This window comes from Halyomorpha halys, unplaced genomic scaffold (assembly GCF_000696795.3).
Source record: "Halyomorpha halys isolate HHAL.00 unplaced genomic scaffold, Hhal_1.1 Scaffold536.1, whole genome shotgun sequence".
Taxonomy (NCBI): domain Eukaryota; kingdom Metazoa; phylum Arthropoda; class Insecta; order Hemiptera; family Pentatomidae; genus Halyomorpha; species Halyomorpha halys.
This window is the reverse complement of record NW_027112649.1, coordinates 78,719-97,638: the sequence shown is the minus strand read 5'-3', so window position 1 is coordinate 97,638 and position 18,920 is coordinate 78,719. Positions and strand designations below refer to the sequence as shown.

General features: G+C 32.4%; 1 protein-coding gene across 1 annotated transcript; it reads right to left on the bottom strand.

Annotated features, from left to right (window-relative positions):
• Window positions 1–15,254: 15,254 nt before the first annotated feature.
• On the bottom strand, window positions 15,255–18,351 carry LOC106684021 (leucine-rich repeat neuronal protein 2-like; the record flags this gene model as incomplete). Its single annotated transcript, XM_014425846.3, is given in 1 exon segment — window positions 15,255–18,351. A coding segment is annotated over 1 exon segment (1,707 nt). The 3' UTR covers window positions 15,255–16,612.
• Window positions 18,352–18,920: the final 569 nt, after the last annotated feature.

Sequence of the window (18,920 nt, the reverse complement as noted above, 5' to 3'; positions counted from 1 at the left end):
TACTAATCATCAAAACACTGTTAATTCGTATTCTAGTCCGTTATATGGACCAAAAAAATCAGGAAGACGGTCCACAACCATTGACATCACAGTCCATGATATATGAACGAAATAGGCAGTGCTTCGGTAAGAGATAGATGGGAAGGGGACAGGAAACAAAAAGCGATGCTTTACAACTTCGGAAAAAAGGAAATTTGTAAAGTCACCCTACAGTAGACTATAAATATAGCAAGGTCCCCCCCAAAGACGAACATAACACAACGCCCCCGCTGGCAATGTGATGAATTAGTATTTCCCACGATGAGGGATAACTCTATCGTTAGAATTTTCATCTCGCTCTAGTTGAGTCATGGTGAGGGTCTTGTATCACTTTTTTTTAGTGCAAGAGGAACAGACTTTTTACAAGCGATTTCATAGTCATTGTAAGAAGTGTTGAATTGTTGCCTGTAAAAGGGCGCTGGAAAAAACAACTCTATTTTACTAGATTAAATTCACTAGATAAAGCAGTCGAAAAAAATCACCGTTTGATTTTTATGAATTTTTTTTGTAAGAATATTAAAAAATATGTTTTAATTCTTAATAAATTCACTATTTAATCTCAGCTACGATAATTTACACAATTGTTCACTAAGAAGTTTTGATTACAGTTTACTTTTCAGTCGTAGTTTAAGATGGCCCTATCTTCATCTAACCACCCACAATTGTCCAATCCTGGTCTGCTATCTACGATGCATGACACTGGTTAATTGGGCGATACTTTCGTAACAGACAATAGATATTTTCTACAATACGTTTTATTAAAATAAAAATTTATTTACCCTGACTATTTATAGACTTTCTCTATAACCTAAACGAATTGCTCACCTGATAATAGCAGCTCATTTGAGAAGGGATTATTTTTTTAGATGCACACTATCTTTGTAGTAGGTTTTAAACTAATAATCAACTTTTTTTCTCTTTTAAGACGCATGAGGTACAAGTTACTAATGATACACACGTGTTTTAAAACATTTTTAAAATTACTGAATTGTTAATAATATAAAATTTTTATTTTTATACGAAAACAAAATCTGATGCTCCCTCCATATAGATATAGATAAATGCAAGTGTATACTTACTATTGTCATAGTGACTATGGAAACACAAAACCATTTAGTTATTAATTCTTTGCTTTGTTAGTCATTCGTTATTAATGTTTACTAATTTATGTAATATATATTCTGGATTATCTTTTTAGGAATTTTGATTATGTTAATTTTTTAAATTGTTGAGGTGAAACATTTTTTTTAAAAATGCTTTATATTACCTCTTAGGACATATCAACACGTCTAATATGCTGGTTATTTTAAGTAAATTAAAAAGTTGTTGATAAGAATAACTTAATTCTTACGATTGTATGATAAGGTGCATGAGTATGGAATAATTGTTTCGAAACGTTGAACAAGCAAAATATAGAATAGTTTATATTCTATTTGGAAGTTGTTTTTTTAACTTCAACTATTTAAAAAAGTAATATATATATATTGTTTTTATTAAATTTTCAGCTCTTCAACATTATATTATAAAAGTATAATGTAGATATTTCCGGAAATGTCAATAAATTTGGAAAAAATATTTCTCATTTTTTTTTGTAGTTACCGAATTATTTCATAGTTTTTATCCTTCTATTAGAAATATATTAATTATTTCGACTCAACAAAATTAATGAGATTTTAGATTTTTTTTTTCTTTTGTTTTCCTCCATGAAAATTTCTTGATCCACCCCTACGTCAAGTATTAGAATAATTTGCAAGGTGTCAGAAAGAGAGGAATATAACTTGTAAAATGAGCTAGAGATAGATAGCATCTGCTTACTGCAATACACCTTGAAGTCATATCTCCTTTATAGTAAAAGTTGTCCGTTTCATTCTAGTTTCAAGTAGTATTATAAAAGTTGTTAAATAGTATACAAAGCAAAGTATAAAACACAGATATAATTTTAATAATAACTTTAACGATATAAAATACTGTAATAACTAAAGATAAATCTTTCTTCCTTCTCACTTCTAGCTAATAGAGCCACACCGGCATTACAGTTTCCCTGCCATTTCATACGCCACATACATTTCCTCGCACTGAGGGACCGAGCAAGGAACAACTCCTTATCTTCCGAATATCCACTCGCTACGGCTCAGACGAATGTTTATTCTCTTCTATTGTTCTGCGAGGCTCACAATGGCCTTTGTCGCTCCCCTCAAAAACTGCCCTGCCAAGATAACGCCTATACGCTAATCCGGGGTACAGACTTTTCTTCGGCAGGATATTCACAGGAACCGCTGGGAGTTCTTTTATATTCTCCTACGAGGAGGGTCATGGATGCTATCATCGCTGTGCAGGATATAACAATAGCAATCGGAACCCTCTGCAACCTCATGAGAAATATAGGAGAGACTTTATCGGTTCAGCAGGTATTCAATCCACTTGTATAGTATGGGGAAAATTGGAAGTTGTTATGGTTTGGTCGTTCTTTGGGAGATTACCTTTTTCCTTTTCCTTTACGTTTTTTTTTTTTTTTTTTTTCGAACACGTTTTAAATACCGTGAAAATACCCTAGAAAGGACAGCCAAGGGCACAGTGATTTGTTCATTGAGAATTGCTGTGCAACTACTCACTAAAAAATGAAAAAGTACATGCAAGTTTCCAAAGAAGTTTGAAAAATATTTTACGACATTTCTGATCCAAAAATACTAATTAGGAACAAAAGCACTTTTTTAACAAATAATAACTTATTTATTGAACGATCATTAAATTCAAATTATAGCTACTTTTTCGATCATATTTGTAGTTACCATTCTTATAGGTGTTTTCACACTCAACTCCACTGGTACAACTAATTAGTTTCAAATTTATCATATGTTTGTTTGTGTGTGTTTATTTATACATAAGAAATAATTTTGGCAGCTTAAACAGTATTCATTTATTCTATACCAAATTAATTATTGTTAGAAAGTATACAATTTATCTTTTTTATTATTTGTACAACACCATGAATTTAAACTATATAATATTGTAAATCAAGACGGTATTATATTATATGCCTACATATGTATTGATTTAGTTTCAATTCACACCTTAGTGTTAAAAATTATAATCAAAATATTATATTTTAATAGCAACTTTGAATATTAATACACTAATATACTAACGCCGATTGGGCTTAGACATCATGGCTACGTTGTAATACAAGCGAGTAAATACATTCCTGAACTTTATCAGATCAAAGTTTATGATAAATTTTAATAATCAAAATTATAAAATCGAAAACAAAAATATATAGTTTTTTTCTTCTAAGCCCTATGGATCTAAAGGGTTTAATATATAGTCAGATGGTAACTATAATCGTCTCTTTTACTGCATTTCATTCAAATGCATTTTAAGAGAAGAATGAGGAAAGGATTCGCCTGAAAATTAGAATATGGATTATCTGCTGTCTTTCGTAATGCCTATTGTCAGTATGTTAGTAGACCTCAGTCGTGTCGTCTGAGTCTGAGTCTATTTGTGGGTTTCTACCACCTTTATGGCCGCCCTGTCGAAAAAATATATAGGAAAATATATATATATATATATATATATCATATATGTACTTGTACATCTATTTAATAATTGTAGAATGAGGTATCCAATAGAGAGCGGTACCCTTTAGGATAAGATTCCACAGTAGATGAGAAACAAAAAATATTATTATAGTGAACGTTCAATAAAAAGCACATAAAAACATTGTGATAGAATATTATATCTTATTTTATACCAGATCGGCCTTACATGGTTGATATAACCGTATACTATATATATATTTAACAGTTGGTTATGGGGGGGGGGGGTATAGTCTCGTACAAAAGACACCCCTAACTATAAACAATGTTATTATTAAAAGAAGAAAAAATAAAATAAAATAAATAGATAAGAATAATGCTTCTTAATAAAAGAGGGAAGTAAAATTAATAACAAAAAATAATGATATTGGTACACTTAAATAAAACAAACATAGTAAAAAGAAACAAGTTAAAAAGGAAAGAGAGAAGAAAATAGAAAACAAATCAATAAAAAGTAAAATAGAGGTAATGTGACTATGAATTAATTTTATATTTATTAAAATTTATAACAGAATGCCTTGCAGCAGTCTGACCTTCAGTCTTTGGGTTGAAGTTGGGTTTCCCTGGTTGTAGGTCACTGCTCCTTTAACTGTAGGCAACTGGGAGTGGAACTTCATGAACCGTTTTTTGATTTAATTCTTCATCGACTCCATATGCAATAAGCGATGTGATTGTATATTTCTTATGAACCAAGGAGTATTAACTGCGATTCTTAGGATTTTATTTTGAAAATATTGTAGTTTTTTCCTTTTCGTGAAGGATGCCGCTCCCCAGACTTCACAGCCGTACATCAGCAGTGGCCTGAGAATTTATTTTTATATTTAGAGTTTTAAATATAAGAACAGTTGTTTCTGGTTTTAGTTTGGAATTTTTGTTTAGGATTGGATATAGCATTGCAAACCTTGCATAAGTTTGAGTTAGTTTGATGTTGATATGTTGATTCCAGGTAAGGCGGCGATCTAGGTGAATGTGATGGAATAAAACATCGAAATCATAATTGTGATCAACTTTTTTTTTTAATTTTCAAATGCAGTAATGATTTTTCATGTAGGGACGATTCCATTGAAACTAGTCATTATGTTTTTATTTGACAGGTTGGGGATCCAATCTGGACAGAGCACAATGAAGTGAATCTAAGCCCACGGAGGGTGCGTTCAGGAATCTCTTCTTATCTTCTTTGTCGATTCCATAGCGCCTTTATAAGGCGAACCTTTATAGGCCCTTTCTAAGGGCATATCGGCTCCAGGTACAGGCAGCTATTGAACCAACCCGCTCTTTACATGTTAATAGCAATGAAGGTAAATTTTAACAAGTTCCTATTACATGGTCCTAGTCAATAGGAGGTTGTAGGAAGTTAGCCTTTGATGACAATTTAATTATGGTTATCACTTACCAGCCAAAACAGACCTCAGTTCAATGCCGAAGTGGCCATCCGAGTATTAAGTCGCAAATTTGTTCTGATATATGTCTATTCACCATTTTGCATTTTTAATTAGTTATGTCTCATGTTAAAAAATAAATAAATATGCAAACACATCACATTGGATTCGTACCAACGATATCTGAGAGGCTCAATACATGAGTGGACTAAAAATGGTTTAATTGCAGCCTATTTTTCAAGAAAAGTAAACTCGTTTTGTTGATGAAATCTACGAAAGTACATGTTTTCAGCGATAGTTTGCTGTTGAGTATAAATTGGGGCATAATAAAGATTTAATAAACAACTAAGCTGTTGAATTCAAATGCGTGAACTATGGGGGAGTTACGTATAAAACGAGCCTCCAGAAATCTGACAGTCTTAATGGCCACTATATTACGTTATGGAATGTTCGAAGCTTGTATAGACCAAGGTTCGAATGGAACTGTGAAGTAAAATGGTTAACTGCTAAAAATAAGGTAAGATAACCAGAAGGTTTAATTCCACGACTACTAATCTATGTGTAACAAATGAAATTTTCTTCATTTTTTTCAGAAATTGTCGATTTTAGATATGGAAACTTACTATATAAGACCTCATTAAAGCATCATAAGACTAGTACAAGATATGACAACCACCGAAGACTAAAAAAAAGCTGGATAATGGATCTCCTTAGCTAACTAATTAAATGAATTAAAATTGTTTCACTAGGGGTGAAAAAAAATTGTTTATTATATCCTATTATTGTATATCTTTTTTTTATGATTATACCATATATGTGTAATGTAAATATGTCCGATTACGGATTGATAAGTATGCTCTGTGAGATAGCAACCTAATGTATTTAGGAAGCATAGATAAATAAATAAAGTATTTCTCTCTCTCTAGGAGGTACCAATAGGTACCAGTCTCTATCATTGTTGTAATTTTGCAAGATATCACATTTTCTGAGTTTAAAATCAGGTTTGAATTAATAAATAAACTCAATAGAAAAAAAAAAGATAGGGAATATTTTGAAAACTGTAATAATGACAACAAATAGCATGAAGATTCTTAATGATAGTTTAGCTTTCATTTTTAATAGAACATATATTTCTGTACGATTAACTGGTTTCCAGAGAGAAAACAAAAAAATAAAAACGATATTTCGGAAGGGGTAGGTGCAAGGACTTTTTGTATTACAAATTCATCTCCACCTCATGTACCTATTCCGGAAACCAAATTTTTGCCCACCCCTCCATGTTCTCAACAAGTCTTTTTGGAGAATTCTTTTTCCGAACTAATAATACATGCACTTACAGTTGATATCTATCCAAAAGTGCACTTAAGTATAATTGACTATATTATTTTTATTTAAATTTGTGTTATTGTTTTCTTTTATGGTATACGACTGAAACTAAATATATAATTCCATCTTATATTTAGAGATTACGAAAGTTTTCTTTGGAAAATATATAGATAGTTGACCTTGAAATAAAAATATTAGACAATTAGAGCCATACTTTAGACACATCGACTTCCCAGGAATACCATACAGGACTCATAACACGTTATATAAGAACACTTGTCACCGCTAGACCTCGGTGACCAATTTATGAGCGCAGCTGACACTTTAATACTGAGAGAGCTTCTAAACCGGAACCCCTAATTGAGCGGTAACAGTGACTACCCTAAAAGAGCGCCCTTCGGAAGACATAAGAGGCGGGGAGAAGACTATGAGAGCTTCGGATTACGAAGGCGGTGGAGATTCATGAGAACCCTCCAGCGGACACCCCAAGTGTCCCGAATGGATTTATGCCATCCTAAGGGTCGCTCCAATGTCTTCCAATTCCAAGCGGCCATCCACCATTCCCTTCCTCGGCCAATCTACTTTAATGTGGGATCGTTAAGACGGTGAGCTAACTGCCCTGTAGAGTGATATTATCTCTCCCACTTCTCCATTGATATTCGATCACCTCTCTTCATTTCAATTGGGTCTATCACCGCTCCAGGTTCTTCAAGAATAATTGATAAAACCTTTATAAGGAAATTAATTTTAAATATATACGTGCATATGCTGATGTCAAGAACAGTAACCACCTATAGTTATTCCTCTACTCAAATAATTAAAATATAATGATGTAAAGTAAACTCAACAACCCTGTTTCTTAGTTAATTATTAAATATTGACCAAAGGTAACCTATTGGACACCAGACTTAAACTATATATAAAACAAAAAAAACAGAGGACTAGAGTCCTGTCATGAAGGCAGACTCTTTTGAAAAACCAGGTTGAAAACTGGTTTGGAAGTTTCACAAAAATTACTTTGAATTAAATATTACTTCAGAAATAAAAAAAATAAAAAACTTCTCAGAGGTAAATGAGTTAGGTAAGCTTCCTCAGCAAATATATATGCATGTATATTTATATAATATTTATTTTAGTATTCTGGGTATATAATAAAAAAATGGGTCTTTTTATATATTTCCTAGTTGCAGAAAATAAAAATGCTATTGATATTAGTGCCACACGGTTGCATATCGATTTATTTTACCTTCCAGGATTTCGAATATATTGAAGTCCCGCTATATATTTTTGGAGATATAAAAAAGAAAACCCGCGTGATCGAGTATCAATTTAGTATAATTGCTTAGATTTATTTTATATCAAGGCCTCTTTCTTGTATACGGAGCTACAAAAAACAAAAATGCTCTTTTTTAAGATCGCGCACTCCCATATCGATTAATTTTAAGTTTTTTGTTTTCTTCGATAATAAAATCTATTAATATGTTTTAGAAGGAGTAGTAATATGAAACTACTGATCAACCATCACACTTCCTAGTTTTCCACGCTTCTACATATCAATCTAGATTTAATAAATTATTACAATTATTGTAAATCTACTGATAAGATGATTAAATACTATGATCAAAACAGTTCAAGACCTACTTTTCATCTTTATATGTAACTACGTAACTATAGCGGATGGAGTTGAGGTGTCACCTTAACCTTCAAGTCTTTAGTGGCGCTAGTTCGAATCCTGCCTGAGTGGAATCTGATATATTTTTTTAATGATCCCCTTTCCGGTTATTTTTTGATACACGGCGGAGGGACTGGGAGTGTTATGTACTGGATTCTAACCGTTGAGAGGGTCAAGATTTCATTTCGTGGGACCGCCCCATAAAGTATACCCTCCAGTCTGGATTCATACAGGCACCGCTGCAGCAATGAGGCAGCCCTAACTCCCTCGACCACAGAAGTCTAAGAGACTAATTTTATGTTGCCTACACAGAATGAAAACTTGGCATTACCACTCTGTTTAAAATTTAGTATAACCATCCTCCTTACTATGTGGCAGAAATGACCAACTGGGGGAAAATAAAAATAAAAATAGAATAATAATAAATAAGTATAAGAGCAGAGATTTCCAGAGATAATTCAACAGTTTTCACTATCATAATTCTATTGTATTTTTTTCATCTCCGTTGCCAATATCCAGGAACTCTCACAGTTGTAATGGTGTTGTTCCGACTGAAAAATTAATTCTTCTTCTTTATAGAATTTAGAACCTTTAACCTTTAGAATTCTTTATAGTTATATTGTTCTTCTTCTTAATTGTTATAAACAATTTGTAATGACCTATAATATACCTAAACAAACATTGCCGGAATGGTCTAAGATTGCTAGATACTTTATAACTAGTTAAGGTACCAAACTAGATTGCACCTAGGATCGGGGTCAATTACTGGCGTGGAACAGTTTGGAGAAGGCTCTTGATTTAGTATTCCTGCTCCTGATTGGGACTGGCTCGTTAGTAACTTACTACCGCCTCTTATTAGCACTTCTATTCACGGCATTCTTCGTGTCAATCCTTAACAGGTTCCCTCACAGATAAAGGCTACGGGATGATTTGAGTTCTATAATAAAGTTACTTATATTTCAAAATCTAGCACCATAGAACAATAAATCTTTATAGTGATGATCTACCCAGAATGTAAAAATTCATTTCATGCTGACTTATCTATGTACAATCAACGCTTTTTCTTTTTTCTCTCCTAAGCTGAAATATAATTAATATATTTAAAAACAAATTTGATCTTTTTTCTCAACTTTATTCTTTTTAAAACCTTCCAACGTTTCGACCACTTAGGTCATTTTCAAGGATACCTTTACTTTGTTGTCATTTTCTCTTTTAAAATTCTTAAAAATGCCGGCTGATTGCCTTTGTCCCATCTAATTTCTTCTATATGATTCTTTCCTAAATTTAAAACTTGTATTAACCACTTTTCTTTCTATCATTTACATTTGCAAACTGTAAAAAAGAGTAACCCGCATAACCACATAACCCACATCCTAATATCCTACCACTACTCTTCTTTTTCAGGCAGATCGAATTTTGTTCACTCTATCTTTCATTTTCTTCAAGTCGAGTAGGCAATCTCAGCTTCCCGCTGTGTGCTTCATTTCTCTAACTGACTTTTATGGTGTAGCACAGTTCTGGAAGTTAGCCTTTCTGCATTAATCAACGTTATTAGTGGTTATATGTTCATCACCACTATATAACCTATTTGTGAGCGGTTTTTCACACTTAGCTATGAGGTGGCCGTACTCCTGGTATCTAAGACAGACCAGTGGATCTAGGAAGTCCTTAGCTTCCAGTGCTCACCATCCAACAACAAATTTATCCATATGCTGCATGGTAGTCCTCATTGCTGAGTTCAGCCACACATGGTTGTTTTAAGTTGCTCCTTTCCCGGTTTGAGAATCAGAGTCTCAGCCAATCTATTTCCTGTTTCTACAATTCTCGATCTTGGAAAACTGTCAAAAAGATGCTTGAATTACCTGTGCTATCTCCGAAATAATTGAAGATACCCAATAGAATTTAATTACAGAACAATTTTGGTTCAGCAGAAGAGATATATAAACGTGTTATTTAATGTTTAAATAGCAATAAATATTTTTAAAAAAAGAGTTTATACTTCCACAAGAGGTACCTACTTTTCTTGATTTTTATCAGAATAATCATCAAATACTTTTTCGTAGTTTATTTCTCCTGGTTCAATAAATTTTATAGTTATGAGTAAAAAACTTTTCAATTTATCTTACTTCACTGTTTCTTCTAGATTCATATTAATTCATAGACCACATTTAGGTCTTCTTATAGATCGCAGGGACTTTGATTGGAGCCCAGTAAGCCTATAGGCATACCTATAGGTTAATGCTGAAACCTATGTAATGTGGTGCCTATAAAATATTGGAGATATTTTTTAGGATTCTACACAACAAAATCTAAGGGCTAAAACATTTTTCAGTCTAATTCTAGCTTATTAAAAACATATATGAAAATATATATTTTTTAAAAGTATTTAAATTGTATTTTTTAAAAAAAGGTTAAATTAAGCCGTAAATTTTTTTTAATTTATTTATTTAATACCACATCATCCTAGTGGGCCTTACATGGTTAATATTTTCTTGTTTTAACAATTGATTATAAGGGATTTTGATTTCTAACAAAGGACATACTAACTATATTTAAGGTTATAAATAAAAAAAAAGATAAAATAAATGGATTAAAATAATAATTCTTTATAAAATTAAAGTTAATAACGAAAACAATGGCATTTATGGATTTTGTAATTCCTGATGCAGTTGGCTGTTTCTTACAAACCAAGGAGCATCTACTGTAATTTTACGACTTTATTTTGAAAAGATTTTAATTTTTTCCTTTTTCGTAATTGATACCGCTCCCTAGACTTCACAGCCGTAAATTTCCAGTGGCCTGAGAATTAAAAAAAAAATTAAGAATACTTGTTTCTGGTTTTAATTTGGATTTTCTGTTTAGATATAGATATAGTATTGCTAACCTCGCGTAGGTGTAAAGGGTTCAAATAAGTAATTTAGAAGTAGGTTAATGCTATGAAGTATGTACGAAGATGCTAAATATATTTCTTTGAAATGCTTAAGGGGCTTTAGCAGAAGAAAATATTTAGGCGCACCACCTGCAGCTTAGTGTCTGATCCCTAATTTCTAAGGATATTAAGACTAGCATACACTGGCTGATTAAATATTGCAGTCGGTTCCTTAATTAGAGGAAGTTCATATGTAGACTGGAGAGGGAAATGCGAGGTTACGATTTCGGTAATATTCAGGGATAATAGTGTGATGTTATGGAGCCAATTTTGAGTTTCTATGGCTTTTGTAAGTCTTTCTCCTCAATTACAATAACATTTCTAAGGCCCCTAAAGGACCATAGGGCTTAACCTCTTCGTATTATTATCTACTTCTGCACTAAATGCCAATATTATGAATCATTAGTTTAACAATACAGGTATCTGACATCTGCGGTAGCGATTAATAAAGTTATTGCATATTTCAAGAATGATATCTTATAAGCAAATTTTAAGGACAGTAGGATGAGAATTGAAATGATAATATCGTGATTATTATCAAACTTCTAAGACCCATCCTATGATGGGTTCCATAACCCGGGGATATTCCAACGAAGTCACCTAGATGGTATATCTCATTCATAATACTCCTACATAAATCCATATTCCTCTAAATTGGATCATTCTACCGGAATGGATTCCTATCCATCCAGAACCAAAAGAATTAACATTAATACACTGATTTTTTTTTTTATTGTAAATTCATAATAGATTTAATTTTTTTTGACACATTGAACAGCAATATTATTATATATTTTAGCATTAATTTAAAATATGAACATTAACATGACTCTTTTTTTTTTTTTTTTTTTTTTTTACAGTTTATCATTACAGAAGTTACATTTCGATTTAATATTATTTCATCTTTATTGTTTTGTTTTTACTTTAAGGCAATGAATATCTATTTTAATTTTCAGTAATATTATTCAGAAGGGATTCACCCCAGATAAAATTATTATTCTTAAATTAGTATAATTATTTTTAAACTTTAAATTAAAGTCCTCCGTAGCTCAGATGGTTGGCGCAGGTCTATCAGTCTGAGATCTGCGGGCGGCGCCGGTTCAAATCTGACCCGGGGCGTTGACTTTTTTTTATTAAGTGGTGGTCCCACAAAATGAAAAACTTGGCCCCCCATCATGATTATTATGATGAATATATTGGTCACCTGTAGATAACCAGGTATATCATCTTCGCTGCGGATTGCCTTATATTAATAAATATATAAATAAGCTTTAAATTAGTTAACTTCACCTAAGTATGGTCCTATTTCTCTTTTTTTTTTAATCAATATTTTCAATCTACCCTTGAATTGCTTACTTTTTAAAAAATATTTTACATAATATGTATTTAAAATTTAATTACGTTTATACTGAAAGATTGCTAATTGACCGTATGTATCAATAAATGGTATTTGGTCCGGATGCGGTCAAATACCAATTACGTTTATATTTTTTAAATCTATTGTTTAATCAATGCCTTCGAAAATGAAAATTATAGTAATTATTAATTTAGTACCCAATACAGAATTAAACAACAAACGGAGTGGTATTGCATGCTGTTTGAATTTAAATGTTTAAACCTAATGAAACGAGGACATTGAGAAGTCTACTTTCAAGAATTACGAAGATGATGTAATGAAACGGATAAAGAGATGGGTTAATAATCCATTTTTTCAGTCAAAAAGAATAGAAGTAATTTCGTGTCTGGACAAGTTGCTCCTACTCAGTATGCCAACACTGTCTGGACAGTCAAAAGTAAAAATAATTGAATATTTTTCTATAAAATTTAATTCTAAACTGAAAAAATTATAAAAAATGATTTAATCGAGGGTCAAAAACTGAGAGTGCATAATCCCTCAACGGATTTTATTGCAAGAATGAAAAACTGATAAATTTCACACCCTCATATTGATATTTTTTACAAAACATATTAATTCATATCCTAGAGGCTTTCTTAAATTATTTGAACAAAATTCTGAACCGTCCTCATTGATTTATTATTTATGAAAACGATAACTTCATCGGATCATCGGAGAACTTCAGACTATGTATATTTCTTTTTATGCAGTGTTGTTTTACATATTTACCGAGATTAACTACATAATTTTATATAGCAAGTATTTGCATAATACTCTTCATTAATTGTGTTAAAGAAAATATTTATCACATTTTTCTCCATCATCATCTGCTCCAGTGAAGTCATATACCAGACAATTATTTAAAAAAAAAAAAAAACTTTACAAATGAAATTACTTTAAATTTACACCCTAATTGTTTCAAAACCAAATATAGTTTTTGTCTTTTGTTTTTCTTTCTATAAATGTAAACAACTCAACATATGGTCAGGAGATTGCCGCATACATTTTCACTTAATACCTTACATACGTCTCCTGATTTTGGGTAGATTGGTGGATTCGTGTTGTCGCTAAATTTGAAAAAAAAATCCTGGAATGTTAAAAATTATGAAAAACGATTTTTTTTTTGTTTTAGAATAAAAATTTGATTCCTTCCAAACATACAAAAGATAACAAAGCCGTAATGCATAATGAAAACCCGAATGGTCATGGTTTTTTCCGTTAGGATTGGAACAGTTTCATTTCCATTTTTTCCCTTTATTTATTCAAAAAATTATGAAACATTTTATGTTTACAAACTCTTTCGGGCTAAGACATAGCTGATATGAGAGGTCGATTTATTATACATTGATATGGCGAATTTAATCAAAATTGTTAGAGTCATTTTCGAGAAAATCGATAATAAATCCAATCTATATATCTATAAATCCAATCTCTGGATATTGTCGAATAGGTTGCTGTCACATTCCAAACATATACCAGTCTAAATATCTAATTTCGGTTTCATAGGACTTTTCGTTTTTGAACTAAGCTGTTGACACACACTATTTTGCGATACTAGGTTTTTTAGACTCGGAGGACCTCAAAAAATGTATTTTCGTCGAAAACTCAAATTCGAATTTTGCGCTATTTGTGTCCCTTTCCTTTTATGTGTACTCATATATAAGTCAATGAAAATTTAAAAACAAATTATAAAAAAATAGTGCTCATAATTATATTTTATAATATGCAATCCAAAACTGAGCTTTCGGAGTAAAAGGTCTTTTAATGGAGGGGAAAGAAAAAAAAAGGAATAAATTGAAAAGCTTGTATTTAGTTTGTAGACTGATATTAATTGTAAAAGAATACTCTGGGAAAAAAAATGATATCTTTCTATTATATTGTATCATATAAAAAAAAATGTAATTTATAAATTTATATATGTCCGATCACGGATTGATCAGTATGCTGTGTAATGTAGCAACCCGATGTATTTGGGGAGCATGATTGAATACATTTCTTTCTCTCTCCTCTGAAGAAAATAAGTCTTAATAAATATGAACTTTTAAATTTAAAATTAATTAAAATACTATCAACTTTAATGTAATTATTTTTTTTTAAATTCTTAAATACTTATGTGAAAATTTCTACAGATTTTATTTGTTAACTATATTGTGATTTTTATATCGTCTGCTCTACTGATTCCCAAAGTGCCCCTGGTGGTTCTGGGCGTTTCTGGGGGCGATGATATCCACAGGTGCTTTTGGGGGGTGATGGATAACTATAAGTAGTCTGACGAAAAAATCCGAGGAATTCTAAATTGTTAGGAGATTCATCCTTATCGTTAAGCTAATTTAAAATGTATCAACATTTTGGTATAAAATGATATTCTGTGTTCAATAAATAATTTAAATGTTTAATGTTTCTAATCTACACCTTTCTTTACTATATTTTATTAGAAAAATAGAAACTTTAATGCTTTATTTATTAATTTCTATTAAAATAAAAAATAAAAAAAAATTCCTGGAGGCGCCAAGTAATATTTTTCCTGGAAATGGGGCGGTTCCATTGGTAGGACAAAGAATTTGTAAACCACTGCTATAATCGTACAATATAGAATAAAATTTCTTCTGTTTACCAGAAAATAAACGTAGACCATTGTCTAGAAAATCTATATTTGTATATAGGTTTACTACTGGAAAACACTAAGATTACTACTACATAGATTTCCAATTCTTGTATAGATTTGTATTCTTACTGCAGTTCTTAAGAATTCTTGTCAATTTACTTTCAACAAAATAATTTTGATGGTTCTACAGAAGGTATTATGTATTTAACAAATATCATCTTATCACTACCATGCTATAAATGGGAAATGTAAAAGGAATAAGAAAATATCAAATTTTCATAATCTAAAATTTATTTTAAATTGAAATTTTCGGGAATTAATACATGTCTGGAAGTAAGTAAAGGGTATGTGACATATATTAATCGAGTAATAGTAATTAGCATAAAATATATCACACTATTCACAATATTTACAATTTTAGAATATATAATTTAAAATAGATTAAAATTTATACTTATAAAAATGTATAATCATTATATTGCATATTTTACCTTAATCTAATATTAAGACAATAGCCAATTTTTTGGAGTCTTTTTTTTTTTACTTCATCTTTATGTATCATATATATTAATTTTATGCCACTTCTTATGAAATATGTTATTACATTATTATTCAATGTATTAAAATATAAATACTATAAAAATCAAAAAAACATACTTGGAGTGGTAAAAGGCCAATGTTCAAGGTTTAATAAGAATTTTTTTTTTTTACAAACTTTTTACATAAAAAGATAGTTATATTAAAAATATATAATTGCAGTTAAGCGTTATTGTTTACATTACGCATTACAATTAAAAATAAAACGCACGTAACAATGACACACAATCACATGACTACATATATTCGAACCTCATATAACATTCCTTACATTATTTTCCCGATCACTTTTAACAACCTTCTGCCTATGCAATGCTGTTTGAAGTAGTTAACAAGTACGCCATATAATTAAAAATATATATAACAATTTTTTTTAACAATGAAAATGACATAATTAACAATAATGTATTATAATCCATAGTGATGTCGAGTTCTTTTTCTTTTCTCAGTCTTTCATACAAGTTTATACAAAGAAGCATATACCAATATGCAAGTTAATTTTAAATAATAAAACAATGGTTAATGCATAATATGTCACTAATATTGGTCAGTTAAACTGTAAGGAGTAATAAGAATTTAAAAACCAAATACAAATAAATATTAATAAAAATGGATGTGAGAAGTATTTGAAAATTTACACATTACTTATATCACAATAGGGTGTAGACAGGCCCTTTTTCTTATATAAAAACCAATAACAGTTAAACTGGTAAAAATTTGTGAAGTAGACGTATTTATAAAATGTAACACTACTCATTGTGATATTCAATACAAAGAAACAATCAATAATTCTTAAGACATTAAATCATTAGTAAAATATTTTTTTATTAAATTAGCTTACTATTACACACCTTTACAAAATTAGGATTAGAATCCTATAAAAAAAAGTAATATGCAAAATAGTGTCAGCCTAGGAAATATATTGCTTTGAGATTATTATTTTTTCATATTTCAATAACAATTCTTACTGAGATGTTATCTCAAAGCTACTTCTGGATAAGAACGTGAAGACATCGAGGTGAGTGGTACAGGACGGAGGGCTGCACCGGCACTAAGTCCTAAGGGTTGGCACACACTTACACGTACACGATGTGCGGCTTCTTCGCCTGGGTCGAGTCGAACTCGCTGCCTGGCTGGTCCATCCAAGGCTCAACTACCTTCGTGTCCTCTGAGGCCTTCATGTAACCGCTCATGATGGCGTCTCGGTAGTGCTTGTCTGGCATCAGCATCAGAATGGGGCCACTAGGGCCATGGAGACCGGGGGCCAGCCTTCTCGTGTCTCCGGCCACCGGGTCGTTCTCCTGCTTCCCGGACCTCCGGCAACCGCACAGCCGCCGCTCAGTTCCAAACAGCAGGAGGAACACACAAGTCCCTCCAGATAGAGCTAACACGAGTGCTGTGATGATGGCCACTGTCATCCAGGTCGTCTCGCAGCTCACTGTCGATTCGGGGATATCTGAGATCAGTTGGCCGTGAAGGCTCTCTGGAGACTCGCATTTTAGATTACGCGATACTACCCTTAGCTGTACGTCCGAGGTTTCTAAAGTATCGTTGGGTGGTGGGGATGTCGGCTCTATCAGCTTGATCTCCATTTGCACAAGGGTCCACAACCAATGAAGCGAACAATTGCAATGCAGTGGGTTTCCAGACAGATCCAGCGATCGCAGTCGGTCCAATGGGAAGTGAGACACGTCCGCAGTAGTCAAAGAGTTGCCTTTCAGGGAAACATGCATCAGCTGCGGGTTGCCATGGAATATCCTTGGCGGTATCCTGGTAAGTAATTCGTTCTCCTCCACGTACAGAGTCTCCAATCGAATATTGTCCACGAATGCTCGACTGTCTATTTTAGTCAAGTGCCAGAGTCGGTTCAATCTCAAAACTCTGAGCTGGAATAGACTTTGAAAAGCGACAGGCCTAACTTCTGTAAATCTGTTGCCGCTGAGGTCCAACTCCCTCAGCTTACTTAATTTTGATAACTGCATCGTGGGTATATATGTCAGATTGTTAAAGGATAAGTCGACGATTTCGAGATTAAATAGTGCATTGAAAGCTGCTTTTTCGATATCTTTAATGACATTGGATCCAAGCGTCAACGTCTTAATGCTGTGACTGCAAGGTGCTAGGAATGACTTTTCTTCAATAACTTCAATCAGATTGTTACCCAATGTTAGAGTTTCAAGAACACAAGGGGAAGGCAGATTCTTGATAAGTACACTGGGTATATCTAATATCTCGTTGTTATGTAAATTCAACACCCTCAAAGAACTGATGGGCTTGAACACGGTAGGATCAGAAAATGAGGTGATCCTATTGTAGGAAAGGTTGATGGTTTGCAGATTGGCCGTATCATTGAATGATCCAGGTTCAACATTTATGATATTATTGTGACTGAGATCCAAGTTCGTGAGTAACTTGAGTCCTTTAAATGCATCCTTGCTAAGGGTTGTGATGTTGTTGAAGCTGGCATTAAGTGTCAGCAACTTGCCTTGATTCTCAAAGTTGTGTGCTTTGAGCGAGTTTATTTTATTGTTTGACACATCCAACTTCCGCAAACTCGTATAGAAGGTGAGGGTGTAGTCGACATTCGCTATCCTGTTTTCTTGGAGCTCTATGACTTCCAAATCTGGGTTAAGCTGAATGGGGACGACCTCGAGACCAGCGCCGACGCAGGAGGCTGCCAGAGCATCGTCCCTGCATGTGCACTTGGAAGGGCAGATGCACCGGGCAGGAGCAAGCAACAACAGCACTAACCACAAGTGTGTAAACCCTGCTCCATCATCCATTCCAACCAGTCGAGTCTTGTCACCATCAGATCTGCAACATTCAATGCTTGAATGAAGCAAATGCTTTTGATATGGTGGTGAAGTAGTCAAATGAATATATATTGTTGCAGAATAAGATGGTTATAAAAGCCATATATGCCATAGTAAAAAAGCATGCGAAGGTGAAGTATTGGACATGCAGTAAGGTAAGCAGTATCAAACAGAAATATTATTTTATAAAACTAAAAACAAATTATATTAATATTAACGCATACAAGTCCTATTGAAATAGCAAGCAAGTCATTTCATATCTACATGCTTGAAATTTAAATTAAATATTTCTACAACAAAGGCTAACACAAAGCAATAATTTGAATCTTTTGTAATTATAAAAATGGAATATAGGATTACCACTAAATATGGACTGCGTCAAACTACTTGCTGTAAGATAAAACGCAAGATTTCCAGATACAATCTAAGTATATTGCAAATAGTGGAATGAATAAACCAACTTAGGACGAGATGTTTTCCTAACCCACTGTGTTAAGAGACCTCACCCACCTATAGGTTGATCCTACTTCGGTGATACGGCTAGTCAAATATTAGTTTAATACGAACTAAA